General features: G+C 35.8%; 2 protein-coding genes across 3 annotated transcripts; both read right to left on the bottom strand.

Annotated features, from left to right (window-relative positions):
* LOC107634691 (DNA topoisomerase 6 subunit B-like) lies at nucleotides 1,048–6,554 on the bottom strand. Its single transcript, XM_016338149.2, has 19 exons — nucleotides 6,068–6,554; nucleotides 5,911–5,963; nucleotides 5,707–5,804; nucleotides 5,530–5,635; nucleotides 5,200–5,337; nucleotides 4,946–4,997; nucleotides 4,768–4,832; nucleotides 4,507–4,613; nucleotides 4,332–4,434; nucleotides 4,073–4,158; nucleotides 3,794–3,990; nucleotides 3,593–3,708; nucleotides 3,393–3,478; nucleotides 3,040–3,112; nucleotides 2,541–2,632; nucleotides 2,263–2,401; nucleotides 2,091–2,185; nucleotides 1,800–1,980; nucleotides 1,048–1,360 (listed from the first exon to the last, which is right to left on the bottom strand). The coding sequence occupies exons 1-19, from the start codon at nucleotides 6,150–6,152 to the stop codon at nucleotides 1,214–1,216; spliced, it is 2,019 nt and encodes a 672-aa protein (XP_016193635.1). The 5' UTR covers nucleotides 6,153–6,554; the 3' UTR covers nucleotides 1,048–1,213.
* On the bottom strand, nucleotides 7,628–14,639 carry LOC107634798 (serine-rich adhesin for platelets). 2 transcript variants are annotated; one of them, XM_021107673.1, is made up of 11 exons: nucleotides 14,288–14,639; nucleotides 13,735–13,778; nucleotides 13,526–13,649; nucleotides 13,326–13,419; nucleotides 11,827–12,383; nucleotides 10,567–10,840; nucleotides 10,222–10,483; nucleotides 9,869–9,988; nucleotides 9,555–9,671; nucleotides 8,528–8,956; nucleotides 7,628–8,082 (listed from the first exon to the last, which is right to left on the bottom strand). In XM_021107673.1, exons 1-11 carry the CDS (start codon nucleotides 14,472–14,474, stop codon nucleotides 7,831–7,833), a joined length of 2,460 nt encoding a protein of 819 aa, XP_020963332.1. In that variant the 5' UTR covers nucleotides 14,475–14,639; the 3' UTR covers nucleotides 7,628–7,830. The 2 variants fall into 2 exon arrangements, with proteins under 2 accessions (XP_020963332.1, XP_016193734.1); XM_016338248.2 differs by having other exon boundaries at nucleotides 11,827–12,371; nucleotides 14,288–14,636.

The following is a 14,934-nucleotide window of genomic DNA, read 5'->3' as shown; positions in this document are numbered from 1 at the left end:
TTTATTTTTTAATAAAAATACTACTATTTAAATGGGTAAACCACACTCTTGTACCACTGAACACTATTGTCCCTTAATTTAAGGAGACTGGATTTGACCACATTATGCAGTAACCAATGAGTGAGTGCTTGTGTGATTTTCAAACATAATATAGTGTCCGACATAAGAGTAGTAGAAAAGCTTCTAAGTAATGTCAGTCCTCTTCATGCTCAACAATAAAATGTCCAAAAAAAAAATCATTTAGTATCAAGATGACATGGTTTTGAAACTGAGTCCGACACATGCCAGCGGATGCAGACATAGGGAGGCCAAAGTGAACATGCGTAAAATCAATCCACCAATTTTGAAAAACAAAAGCCATCCAAGATTGAAATTTGAATGGTTAAAAACCATGGACATTCATATATGTATATCATAACATTTACAAATTACATTGCTTAATTACCTACACAACTGATGTGACATACTTCAAACTTAGCACAAACATTAACTACTACTGACACAATTGAAAACCAGTCTCCCATCCATATCACAATTTCCATTCGTCTAAAACAAACAACTTCATGAACATAGACATCATCGTAAAACTCATTCAAATAAGTACCCATCAAGTGAACAAAAACAAAGTATCCATCAAATCCTCCATTTCCATTTTTGTTTTACGCGCTCCATCAAATCCTCCATTTCCATTGCGTACTGTGACTAATGTCTATGCCCTAATTTGAGCTTATATCATTAACTAGTCTTCAACGATAAAATATAATCATAAAACATACTATTTCAGTTATATAATGAGCGTGTGCATGTTATTATTTTGAAGGATGCCTTTCAGATTCTCAGACATTCTAGTGTACGCTTACAAAATTTTCATGTTAATCAGTTGCATAAACGAAAATATTGTAAGCATAAACACTGAAAAAGGTTTTTGAGTATGTTATTAGTGGTATTATTAACATTAGTTGGGGAAAGAAAAGACTTGTGAGCCCAAAAATTACAAAGTAACAACAGATTAGGATGGTTAAAAAAATTGAGATAGGCCCTCCTATATTTCCAGAAATGTCATATTATAGACATTAATGTAACCATAATTTAGAATCCACTGTATTATGATTCTTATTACTCTTTCTTACAAGTTACAAGTTACAAGTTACAAATGAAAACAATAGATACAACAATTTTTTCTTCGTGTAATATGTCTAATGATTTTCTAGATCTAATGAAACATTCTAAAAACAAAGAATGGAGAATGTAAATCAATAATCTTATTTTCAGTTTCCAATGGTTTTATATATATTGTTTCTCTTGGTTCCTCGCTCACTCCACTCTGCGTGGCATACTCCAACGCCATTTCATAATCCACCTGTATCACACATCATATAGCAAAGCTGATCAATAAATCCGAAATTCAATTTTTTCTATTGTTCATATAAAGGATAGAAAACAATCCTATTGCTGAATCAGAAAGATGGCTTCAGAAAACCTACGATCACTTGAGCAGAGTCCTTATCGGAAAGGAAAATTTTGCCAAACGGGCACAAAGTTTATGATAGTCATAAAAAATCTTTCAAATAGAAAGATCTATGAAGTCCATTTTCATAGTTGTGACGCTAAATATATCTAGATCCTAACTTAGGACAGTCAAGTTCATATCACAAACAAGCAAAAAGTGTTACTCTATATCAATTCAACTGCCACTCAAACAATTTTTTAATGTTTTCAGGTTGACAGAAAATTTGGCTAACATAGCAGTAGAACTACAAACTACAAAGTTTCGATAAAATGTTAGCCAGACAACATACCTGTTCAACATGTTTAGCAAGTTTTTCACTGAGCGTTTCTTTAGTAATCAAATTCTCATATACTTTTCTTAATAGTTCTCCATCATCATCTCCATAGCGGAACTTCTTTGATGCATGTAACTGTGTCTCTGCCATGTCTTTCAAAACATTGTATACTGCCCCAGTAGCATCAGGAATGTACCTGACAACCACCAGTTGGTACGAATCACATTTTATTTCATGCAATAAAAACAAAAAAGCAAGCAGAGCATCAGGCAATTCTTGGATTTGAGAAGTAAGACATAGACATACTTGCTTAAATTCCGTTTCCTCTCCTGCTGCTCACGTGCCTGCATCTTTTTCACAATCTTGGATTTCAATTGAACGCAACACTGCTGAATGGAATACTGGAGAAACAGTACTTTTATGTTATTTACCTTTACTATAATGTGAAATTGGTAAAGTAAAAAAAATCAATTTCAACCTTTACAGCAGAAGCAATCTCAGTTATGTCATCTCCAATGTATTCTTTTCCAGTCCCTTTGAAGGGAATTTTTGTGCTCACAATGCTAACAAAGATGCCAATCTTGTCTTGTAGCTGGTTGATTTTGTAACTACTCCAACTGAAAAGGCATTTAGTCAGATTTCATATTCTTTACTGCAATTACCAGAGAATTTTGCAAAGCAATTATTGACCCTTATCCTGCCAATGCAGGTCAAAAATCGGAAAGGCAAGAGGAAACCATCTGCTTATGTGCATACTTGATTCGCTTCAGTGCAGTCCTGGTGACAACATCAGCTCCTTGCTCAAAAAGTAGTGGAATTCTATTTGCAAATCGAAATATATTCAAACCCTGAGACAAGTGTTATACCGTTATATGCTTTGTCATTGACAGACCATCAATTATTTTAGAACAGAATAAAGATCACAATCATTAGCTCTTTAATATTGCCTAATTGATCAGCTGCTTGATCAGGAGTCTCCTACACCTAATATACAACTCTGGTGAGAGGAGTCAAACTAAGCATTAAAGTATCCTGAGAAGAGTAAGAAGTAGGGTGCAGCATATACTATTTAACATTTATCATGGTTCATCAAAAAGTAATCAACTAAATCACATTTTCCTTTTGCTAATTTATAGGTCCATTGTAATTGGTTGAAACGTCAGCTATTTTCACATAAAATGATGTATTTTACTCCCATGGATTTCAACTATTATCTAATATATAAAATAAAACACTAATAGATCTGAAACTTTACTTGCTTGACATTTTTTCCACCGATACTGACTCCAGCTTCAACTATGAATGGGTGGCCTTCAAAAACCTGAGCACTGTGCAGCAATGACAGAAGAAATTAACTTAGGAACCAAGAGTTATCTATTGCCAGAAAAGTGAAGTGCAAAGCAACATAACTAAATATCTCGTGGATGTTGGCAGGGTGACACCTTTAGAACCCCAACAAAAAGAGTATCATAGGAACTAAGCCAAATACCCATGATCTACTCAACCACAACCACAAGGATTAAAAACGATATTTAAACAGAATATATAGAAGTTTCCACAAGCAATAACTTGAATAGGAAGATCTAGAAATTTTCATATTCAAACAACCTGCCTGAATAAGTTGCAACCATGTCTGGGTGTAGCTCTTTTATTATTCCTAGCCGGAGATTGTACTCACCAGCAGGGCTAAGACACTGAAAATAGTATTAAAGACACACCAAATGACAAGAGTAAGGAATTTATTTATAATAATAATAATAAATGAAACTAAAAAGAAAAGGGGCCCATAATAAAGACTAGTAACTAACATGGCCGTTAGGATCATCAAACTTGGCTTGACGAAATAACTGATGAATGCGTACTAGTTGCTGTGGAGTTAGAGACTTAAGAGCCATTTTTGGGCTGAAGTCTGGACCCATTTCACCTGAAAAAGGTCAAAAGTGCAGTAAATAACTAGAATGTTTATGGTTTGAACAACATTCATCGAACCATATGAACTATTTTTATACCTATCAATCTTTCAGCATGAGATTTACTAATATTTACAAATTCATGTTGAAGAAATTGCAAAAGGTTCTGCTTCGAAGTTTCAGCAATAAGGCGTTTAATTAGCAGCAAATCAACTGACGATGGATGATGCTTTGTCTCCAGGGGAACAGGAGGCATCACATCTGTTCTTCGAGAAAACCTTATAGTGACATTCTTTCTGCCAAAGAGAATAGCTAGTATGAGATGATTATGCATTGCCATAGTTTAGGGGGGTTACGAATAGATATATGTATACATACTCAGGAGCATCTGAAACAAATTTAAATAGAAATTGTGCATAAGGGGTGATGACAGCCATTTGTCTCATGTAATGTAATATTTTTGACTGCAAATGTAAACAAGGGAGCTTATATTAGTGAAACATAGTCAACTTCAGTCTTTAGAAACAATCAATAAGCATGAAAAAAGTGTACTTTGGAAAGTGGAAAAGCTCCATATCCATTATATCTGGGGTTTGCAATGAAATCATTAAGGTAGCACCAAATAAGTGTTACATACACGGTATGTTGTCCAGTTCCCCTCAATGACAACTTGAATTTCAGCCCCATGCCAGCGCTCCTTGTTCTCTCGTTTTTCATTTACATGTACATGTGGAATATTCCTGAAAATTAAGGCATTTGTTTATCTGGAGAAGGGATTAAAAGACAATTCATTTAATAACTTGAAATCATACTTATGAATGTCAATATCCAGCCTGCAAAATGACATATAACTTTGGTTTCTCATTGATGAAGAGATCTCAATTGGAAGCCCAGTGCTCATTTTGGACCATATTAATGCCTGCACATATGAAGAATATAGTTCATAAGGCCAGCTGAAACTACTATATGCATGTACTTCAACTTCAAGAAAGGAAAAAAAAAATTGGCATTCGTTCAACTAGTTGATTATAAAAAGAGTGACCCTCTATCTAAATAATGCATGTTGCCAATACCATCTTTGCTCCAAGACCAAACTTCCCCCGTGTCTGTTTCAAGCCATATTTTGTCCCAGAGAGAACTGCGTGAATGGATAAGCTTAAACAAATCAGGTCTAGCTCGTACCGATAAAAGATATGTCAGAACAAAAAGTGTATATTCATGGATAATTAAGGTATCGAGTAATTGAATGACCTCGGCCAAACATATTCGGGATGTCATCATGTGGCATTCCTTTTCCATTGTCCTGCAATCAATCATGAGATAATTTGAGCTTCACTTCAAAGATGAGATTAGTAAACAGAAAATGAAAAAAGGACTTTCAAATTGAATTCAAAATCGAATAAAACAGCTTTGATGAATGTTGACTTGAATAAAACTAACATATAAGGTAACCCGCATCAATACAATACAGTATGAGAATGCTTGAGAGCAGAAACAATGCATACCTTGCATATAACTCTGTAAAATGAAGCCTCGCCTCGGCCCCTGATACCCTTTGAAGCTGGAGTCTCTTTCACTTTCTTTCCAAGGGCAGCATTCTTTGCTTGTATTTCTTGAGCACGGGCCTCTTTCGCCAACCGTTTCTGCATAGGAACAAATTTAGAATCTTACACAAGGACCTCATATGCTTTTCTCTATTTAATTGCATTTGCAAAATATTGATTCAAGTTTATTGCTATAATTAGAAATTGATACCACACAACAATACAGTTCGACACAGTCTAGTATTTCGCATTATGGCACAACTAACTCAACAATAATGTAATCAAGCACACCTCACGGGCCTTCTCAGTTTCATAATCATCGTACAACTCCGCATCAACACGCTCGCAGTCAATGAGACCGATCATAGAATTAAATTTGCTTTTCTTTATCTCCTCACTGCAACAACCATGTCAGCGTGGAACAATCAATCATTTACTAGTTCATTGTACTTTCAAATGCAAACTCACATGGTTATCTCAACCACCGGAAGCTCCGATATGGATTCCGCTGAGTCAAGCGAATTCTCCACAAGCTCTCTAACAGTAGTATAAAGAGATTTTCCCGGCTGATGTGAAATCCACATAATATAAATACAAACAAATCACAAAATCAATAGATACATAAAAATCAGACACGCCACTCCTTATAATTGATTACAAGATCAAGCTTACATTATCAAATCCTGCAATGTTCTTGTTCTCAGCAAAGAACTCCGCGGGAGATTCTGCAAATTTAATAAGTAAAGAAATAAAATAAATAAAATATCAGTTGGAGGATAAAGTTTATGAATGTCGAGAATGCTTGAACGAGAGATCGAGAGAGAAGTACTTTGCTTGAGAACGGTTTCTTTGTTTTTTCGAGGTGTCTTGGACTTGGTTTTCTTTGTTTCGGTTGGGCTTTCGCTACTATCCATGTGAATTTCACTCTAAATTGAAGCAGCTTTGCTTACGGCGGTGAGGGAGGAAGAGAAGTGACGGCGAAGGAGGAAGGAAAGTGAGCTCGGGCAGAGGCGGCGACGCCAACAGCAGCTCCGAGCAGACCTGGAGACGCGAGGTGAAGGGATCCAGGAGAAGAGAATCGGCGACGGCGGGGCTGGACGCTGGCTGAGGAGAAGAGTTCGTCGGCGACCAGCACTAAGGGAAAAGTTGATTCACCTAGCACCCACCAGCACCAGCACCAGCACCAGGTTGCTTACTGCTACAGATGCTTTTAGGGCTTCAGTATATTTTGCTTTCGCGCTGTTTCTCATCCAAATCGCAAATCATGTGCCACTTCCCAAAATCAAGTGTCGCGGGTTCTTGTGATCAACGGCTGCCATTCTTTTCCTTGTATTATACAATTAAGAAAGTTAATAAAACAAGGGCTTAGTTAATATTTGTCCCGGCATAGTTAAATTGATTGTGTAACAATTCCAGTCAATTAAATTTTGAGAAAGTTATATTCTCGTCCAATATTTAATCAATTGTGTTGTAGGTCTAATCGATTGAACTACCAAAAAACACGATTTTATAAGTATTTAGTTAGTTTGTTTTTTTTGAGATTTCTAGATGAGAATAAAGAGATTATGTCATTTGAGTTATAGTTCGTTGGCCTATTGCTTTGGTTTGTTGCTTGGTGAATGTGTATATATTATATGTATTTGTAAATGTCATTTTTTTTTCTTTTTTGTGTTATACACATGCAGTTCCTTTGGAGGTAGAAAATCATGTTAATCGAGGAGGAAGAGGAAAGAGAACAGACAAAGAAACCAAAGCTTGGGGAGTAGTAACCGTAACATTCAACACCATCCTTTGGTGGTAGAAACTCATTCATCCACATTACTTTGGAAAAGGTACTGTTGTGTAAAGACAGGTCCCTGTTTCACAAAAATGTGCTTCAAGTTTCACTATTTTTGCCCATTTTGAATATGCAAGAATTTCTCATGGATCCTATCGTTTTCTCTATCGGCACTCATCTCTTTATTTGTTGTAATAATCCCTCAACAATGTATTTTGTAGTTCTTCCTCTGTTATGATGTTGGCAATTTTTGTATATATAAGCCAAATAGATGATCTTCGTGTCAGCGAACATTTTAACTCTAGTTTAATAGTTCACAAAGGTTGACATCACAACTGATACAATAGAAGTCACCCTCACCAAAGTCGACATTTTCTTATCAACTCTAGATAGATCACTACATCTCATCTTCCCCCTAAATGTTATCCTCTAATGTTGTCTGGTCAGTTAGCAACAAATTAGAGCTCACTACATCGGAACGTGTCGTGGCGCATTCCCGATCAATGGTGACGATCATCGCCGATTTGTCATTTTTTATGCTGGGTGTTAAATCGGCACATTATATTAACAAAAAGAAAAAGAAAAGAATGAACATCTCACACCGAAGCAAAGTGATACCAAAACTCACCACAAAGCCAAACTCAAGGAATACCCCTTTAGAATGTGACAACTTCGGTTCTCTTTAGAAGCATGTACAACTGTATTAAAGCCGAGCATCTGAATGAAAATTTTGAAACCCTAATTCATCTAAACCTGCTACAATAATTCCTCAAAAAACAAAAAAGGGGGAGGAAAAAGGAGCAGGTTGTATACAGTTAGTGAATGTATCTCCATAGTTGCTGCAACTGCTGGGGTGACAAACCTTGTAAACCACCTGCCTGCTGAAGTTCTTCCGCAACCTGTTTCTGAGAATGATAAGGGTCAGAATATCCGGGATTTACATATTGAGACACTGGCGCCAAATTTTGTTGCTGCTGCTGCTGCCTCATGAAGTTATACTCGGTCCTCTCAGTTCGAAATGAAGCTCTTGGCGCGGCCCCATAATCCTGTTGAGATAAGCTACCGTTCTATGTAGAAGAATGAAAACAATTGTTAAGCCAAGTGATAATATTATCTAAGAGTGGGCTTCATAATAGTATGGGTTATGGAACATACAAGGATAATGGATATAATCATTAATTCATGTGAAACCATAAACACCTAATTAACAATAATTGGATGCTCAACCATAGCCAACTATGAAGATCTTCACAAATAGAAACTACAGCAAATAGCATTCAATCATGTAAAAACCATTAGTTGAGTATAGCTTTCATGCACTAGTATAAACTTAAACTGTCAACCAACTTCAAGGAAATTACTGAAAGGGTGATGCACAATTAGTGAAAATAACTATTTCAAAAACAATTACACTAATATTGTATATGAACACATTGATATTAACAAAAACAGCTTTCTAGATAAGATCATTCATCATCCATACACAAAAAGAAAACAAAGTATGAAACCAACCTGTTGAATAGAGCTAATGTTACGCCCACCGTTGCCATATTGAGAAGGTAAAATATCATCTAAGTTACTCTGAGGCATTGTATAACCAAGAGATGAATTTGGCAAAACATTTCTAGGACCATAAAAGGAAGAGCCATGATTTCCATAACCATAGGTTTCTCTGGCAGCGGCAGGAGGCAATCTATTCATTAGTAGTTCATTTCTGTCTTGATGAAGGTTGTACTTCATGTCCAAAGCAGATTGGTTATATCGAGGATTGCCTGAAAATGGTTGCTGTGAATTGATGGCTGTTATGTATGATTGATCACGGGGCAATGAAGAATATCCTTCCATGTTGGGGAATTGCTGGAACTGTACTGAGGATTGCACCGTAGGATCGTGGGAAAGTGCAGATCTTTTAGGTAGATCGAACATGCCAGGTTCCATGACCTATATGATTCAACATCTGTCAAGACTCAATATTAAAAAACATCAACAATGATAGTTATTAGGCCCGATTCATCAATACCTTAGTTGAGGGCCCTAATCCCTTGGAACCTTTTAAGCCCCAAATAACTAACAATGCAATATCTTTCAACATCAACTAGAATGCAACTAGTACTCAAATCTGTTGTTTCATGCAGATGTTAATATTTATTAACTTAGACCCGGATTATGGTTAAAAACATTGTCAAATGATGGTTTTAATGTTGTGCCAAAAAGCCCAAATCATAGTAGTATCACGATTCAGATGACATATCCATTCCTTATTAATTCCTCATTCTCACAACCCACCAAGGCATCAGTGCTGTACTTCAAATCAAAAGAAATATTGAAATCAAAACTAATGGGAATTGTAACCTTCTAGTCTTCTACCTTCAAATAACATCTGCTTCTACCAACAATTTTCTAGTTATTTAAGCATTGCAAAGTTGATTATTTCTAGCAGAACAACTTATGTTGTATCAAGTTATTAGCCTAGGCAAGATTACAATAAAATCAAAGAAACAACTAATGAGCAAAATAAGCATAGAAGAATATTCCCTACATCAGATATGGAGTTGGGAGTATTGCTTAGGGACAACACTGAGCTGTTGTATCGTACAGGTTGTTCAGATCTTAGTAATGCCAACATATCACCAGGAATCAAATTTGATTCATTAAGCTGTGTCAAGATAAATAAAAGCAAATCTCATTAATAAACTTCTACCACCAATCTTCTAGTGATTCAAGCATCAGGAAGTTGAATATCTAAGCAGAAGAGTTTCTGTTGTATAAAGTTATCAGCGCAGGCAAAATAACAATAAAATCACAGAAACAACTAATGAACATAATAAGCATAGAAAAATATTTCCTACATACCCCAGATATGGAATTGCCATTATTGCTTGTGGACAACAGTGAACTATTGTATCCTCCAGGTTGTGATTGTGACCCGATGAATGTGAACATATCACCAGGACTCGAATTTGATTCATCAAGCTACATCAAGATAAATAGAAGCGAATCTCATTAATACAGGATAGAAGCGCAGAAAACAAACAAACAACTAGGTTTTATCCCACTAGATTGAGAGAGCAGCATAGAACAGATGACATGATGTCAATGACATCAGTGTTCTACTGTAACCTTATATCATTATGCCAATATCAACAGTAAAACCATTAGTTTCTGAAAGCTTAAAACAACTCAAATTTGAAGGACTATTATATCACCATTTCTCTTGGAAAATTATAATGACTTCCACTCTGCAAGCCTGGCTGCTTCAAAGGCAAGGAAGGAGTCACCCAGCGAGAATTTTGCCAATTGGGATCTGATACAGATGCCACCACGTTGTATTCATGCCCAAAAGTTTCCTCTGGAATAATATGCTTCAGAAGCTCTTGCTGAGGAGATGAAAGGAAGTTATCATTCTTATCACCTGTTGATCCTCTAACAGCCTCAAATTCAAGTTGCTTACCACCATGTTGTACAGAACTAATACAGAGAAAAAACAATATAAAGATGCGTTGGAATAGACAAAGCAGGGTATATCAAGTTGGTAATGGAAAAGGAAATGCCTGGCGTCTGAGAACTGAACCAAGGAACTATCAATAGCTGCAGACTTCTCTTCCAATCCATTTCTAGGAAGATTAGGTGTAGGAATCACAGAAGATGCAGTATTACTGCTGGCATTAAATTTTCCAAAACTCAAATGTGAGCATGTATCAGCCAAAGCTTGTAAATGTACATCATTTGGAAGAACCACTGTAGGATTATCTCCAGATAATGGCATTTCCACTTTAGATTCTCTTATGCTTAGCCCCTTGAAATCTGAAGCTGCCAATAACACATCTGCAAAGGCATTACTAGCCAATTTATTAGAGTGAAGATATAAATAGAATATTGGCAATCATAACATGGTCTTGAGCAAAAAAAGAGGATGAAAGCAGAGTAGATAATGCATGGGAGCTATATTTTCAATGCATTAAGAATGCTGAAAAAATAGCACATCTTAGCATTGCCTTTCACATTGATTTCTACATATAACAATTTGTAAATCAGACACTCCTACAAAACTCGAGTATAAAAGTTAGAAACTAAAACCAAAATCATGGAAACTACCCATACTTCACATTTCAAACTCAACATTTCAGCTAATGGTCTTATTCACGTTTACACAGATAACAGAAAAATGTTCTAAACTTACCCAGTTAAATACCTAAACAGTTAGAAAATATCACTTCCAATCCTCCACAACAACAGAAAAAGGTTTCGAGAAGTCCAAGTCCATGTAAACTCAGCATCAGTACCTAATACATGGATCCTAAACTAGATGAAATATAGGTCATCAAAAGCATTTAGGCACATTTCCAGCTTCTAAAAGAATAGAAAATCCAATAACAAGTTCCAACAACAATGACAACAATCAATCCTTAGGTCAATAGTGGGGTCAATTACATGAATCATATTATGTAAACAAAGTATTAATCAATACATTAAGAACAAGGGTTTTTTCAAGTTCAGTTTAAATATATATTTATTTCTTTTATGAGGTCTAAACATAGATATTTTAGTTACATCTGACTTTTCATGAATAAGTCCACATATAGTTTGTGGCTTCATAAAGCATCATAGTATTGAATCTTAAGAACTAACTAAAAGCATCATTCACCAAGATGACTTAACATCATGTTGCAATATAGTTTATGCTTACTAGCAAATTAGAGAAGTAGGTTATCCTAAATCTCATTTCAGCATAACTCCACCACAAAGAAGACTTCATAGCACAATAGAGAAGTTGCTTATTCTAAAGCTGAAACAACAGTTAGAATAGTAACCTTCATGCCCCTGAGAATGATGTAAATCAGAGGAACAAGTATCCTTTGAGTTAGAGTTTGAATGAGATTCTAGTTTAGTTTTGCTGCACATAACATCATCACTAGCACAATCCCCCCATGCACCTTGGGATGAATCTAATTCAGAGTTCCCGCACACACTAACTACTGTATCACACAAGCTACTCTGCTTAGAAGGCCCATTAGCATTTAAAGAGGCAAATACGGTTGGTGCTTGAGAACTGCTGGTAGTTGGCTGTTCATTTACATGCCACTTGTCATGAAAAGGTTGCTGCTCAGAATGACTTTGACTGTCCAGATTTAGCATTGTCTCTGAATTTCCAGATGCAGAAACTCCTGAGGCAGTACAATCGTCATGTGAAACATTTTGGGATGTTCTACCCATTCTTACAATGTCTGCCATAGTAAGATGTGCTTTGCTCACTCCTAGCAGTGAGGTTTGAAGTCCTGAAGAAACTTGGGCAAAAACTGATATGGAGTCGCTTGTTCCCAATGACGAACTTCCAGTATCAGCACTAAAAGAATCGCTGCAACAATTTCTCAACAAATAAGAGAGGTGAATAGTTAGACTGTTAGAGACATTGTTATATATATTGTTAAATTTTCTAATAGCAGTAATTTCAGTATGATATGCCAATATAAGACACAGAAATCAGAAGAACGAAAATGTTCACCTCACGAGTACTACAGAAATATTAGTATTCATGGATTATATAAATTATCTAGATAAAACAAATGCATACAAAAGCAACAACAACGCCGCCTTATCCCAACGGAATCACTTACATCTAACCACCAGTAGATATAAGCAGGACACAGACATGGTAATATAATTAAAAATTTAAAGAAGTCATTATATATATATACTTAAACTTTGTCCTGCCTTAAGCTCTATTTTACTTATTTTAATCACTTAAGCTCTATTTATTATTTTTTTCAAATCCATAATGCTGTTGTCAATGTGGTGTCCTGCCACGTTGGAGTAAATACAAAAATAATTGAATACAGATGCATGAAATCAGTATGTAATTCGTGTAAAAAAAAAATTATAGCAGCAGCAGTTAGCAGGACCCATAATTAGGGGGAATATATAAATTAAGGAAAAACATGCAAAACAATCCCTTAATGCTTCAGTTATTTCCAATTGCCAATAATCTAATCCGCTGATGCTTTTTAATTGGAGCATTGACCTTCGATGACCAAAACATTAATGGACTTTTGGATGTCAACAATTGTCCTTTCCAAGTCAGTGCACGCGTGCACACACAGGGGGATCAGTTTGGCTCCAACCCTCCCCCCCAAAAAAAAGGGAAAAAAAACATCAAGGTCATTTGGTAAAACATTCTTGTATCTGTATAAATACAAAGCGATAACTGTCTTATTAAATATACCAAATACCAAGCCATGCTCCATAAGTCAGCTATATTTTAAATTCATACAAAACACCAGAAACTATATTGCATACAGAAAAATAAGCTAACCTTCTAGAACCTCTTCCCACGACATGATTTGTGGATGACGTAACTGACGTACCAATAGACCCAACATCTTCCTTGTTAACAGGTTTGACGTGTCCTGAGAGAAATTACACATTCCACAAGGTAAGACAATGCAATACTAAATGTGTATAATATCTGCATCTAGCAGAAATGGAAGATCATGCCGCAATCAGACAACAGACCATTATAATTCAAATGTGTCAACTCATTATTGGTAACACTACGATCACTGCCATTGCCGGTTTTGCCTGCCCGACCCAGCCCACCATTACTACCCCTTGTCCTTGAATCCAATGCCTCCTTCCCCTGAAGTTAAATAAGCAAATTGATTACACACCCTATAAGAAGGCCATCCTCAACACATTTATGAATAATGTCATACGAGGAATACCTCTTTTCTTCTTTCACGTTTGCTTCTAACCTCATGAAAAGTATCTACAATTAAATATCCGGGAAAAAAAAAATAGAAACTTAAAAACAATTAAGATAACAAAACAAATCATAAAAAATCATTCTTATTCAAGATACACAACAACTAAACAGATCGCCAAATTCCATCATTCATATAAATAAACCATAATATAGAACTAATGAACTTAGAATTTCGTTCCTTTTCCCTGTCTCTGAACCTTTAAGTTCACTCAACCAGAATAAACAGTTAAAAGAACAACTAAAAACAAAGTAAAAAACTTCCACAGTCACCAATTTCCTCAGCAACTAAACATCAAACAGAAGATAGAAAAGAAAACAGAGAGAAAAGCTGGAAAATTTAAACACAGTAAACAACATGCACATTGTCACCAATTTTCTCAGCTACCAAACACCACACACAAAATAATAATATAAATAATATTCATCGTTTTTTCACTTCAAACCCGAAAGAATAACAGAGTAGTAACAAGAACGAAGAAAAAGAATTTAAAAAAGAAAAAAGAAGAAAAAACCTTGAGCAAGAAGCCTTTCGACGGCGCGGTTAGGGTCCATGTCACATTCCCTAAGCACAGCGTAGATCTCTTGCTCGGAGCAAAAGTTCAAAATCTCCTTCACACTCTGAACAACCTTCTTTACCGCCGCCGGCAGCGCCGCCTCTCCACCGCCGTAACCGTCACCGTTCCTGCTCTCGCTCCCCATTGCACGAAAGAACAAAACGAAACGCAAAAAGGAAGACACAGGTTTTCTCTCTCTCTATTTATTTTCCAACCAACCAAACAGAGAATAACACACGAAACTCAAAAGAAAACAACGAACCCTTTCTTCTTCTTCTTTCTTCTCTATATATCACTTTTTAAAAGCATAATCTCTTTTTATTTTTTATTTTTTATTTTTTAATAATACTCAGAACAAAAGGGAAACATGCTAAATTGAAAATTAACAAATACAACTAATGAAACAAACATAAGCAAATAAATACCACGTATGTAGGAGAGTTGGGTGCGATGTGGGTCATTTTGTAATTTTAGTTTCTTTTAACTTTCCTTATGGACAGAACAGTTGTCACAGGCACGTTAGATTAGTGTGGTTCCCTAAAAGAATCGAATTTGTAAGGGGTTGGCCTTTATTTTATTTTATTTTTTTATTTTAATGTGTCTTT

This window comes from Arachis ipaensis, chromosome B01, assembly GCF_000816755.2.
Source record: "Arachis ipaensis cultivar K30076 chromosome B01, Araip1.1, whole genome shotgun sequence".
Lineage (NCBI taxonomy): Eukaryota > Viridiplantae > Streptophyta > Magnoliopsida > Fabales > Fabaceae > Arachis > Arachis ipaensis.
The sequence above is the reverse complement of the archived record's forward strand: the minus strand, read 5'-3'. Positions and strand labels throughout refer to the sequence as shown.

What these genes read in the sequence shown, in the direction of transcription:
- LOC107634691 (XM_016338149.2), bottom strand. Translation starts at nt 6,152, where the DNA reads ATGGATAGTAGCGAAAGCCCAACCGAAACAAAGAAAACCAAGTCCAAG. An exon ending in CCCGAATATGTTTGGCCGAG is followed by an intron (nt 4,833 to 4,945) that starts GTCATTCAATTA and finishes CCATTCACGCAG; the next exon opens with TTCTCTCTGGGACAAAATAT. An exon ending in AGATTGCTTCTGCTGTAAAG is followed by an intron (nt 2,186 to 2,262) that starts GTTGAAATTGAT and finishes CTGTTTCTCCAG; the next exon opens with TATTCCATTCAGCAGTGTTG.
- LOC107634798 (XM_021107673.1), bottom strand. Translation starts at nt 14,474, where the DNA reads ATGGGGAGCGAGAGCAGGAACGGTGACGGTTACGGCGGTGGAGAGGCG. An exon ending in ATGGCAATTCCATATCTGGG is followed by an intron (nt 9,672 to 9,868) that starts GTATGTAGGAAA and finishes ATCTTGACACAG; the next exon opens with CTTAATGAATCAAATTTGAT. An exon ending in ACATTAGCTCTATTCAACAG is followed by an intron (nt 8,083 to 8,527) that starts GTTGGTTTCATA and finishes TCTTCTACATAG; the next exon opens with AACGGTAGCTTATCTCAACA.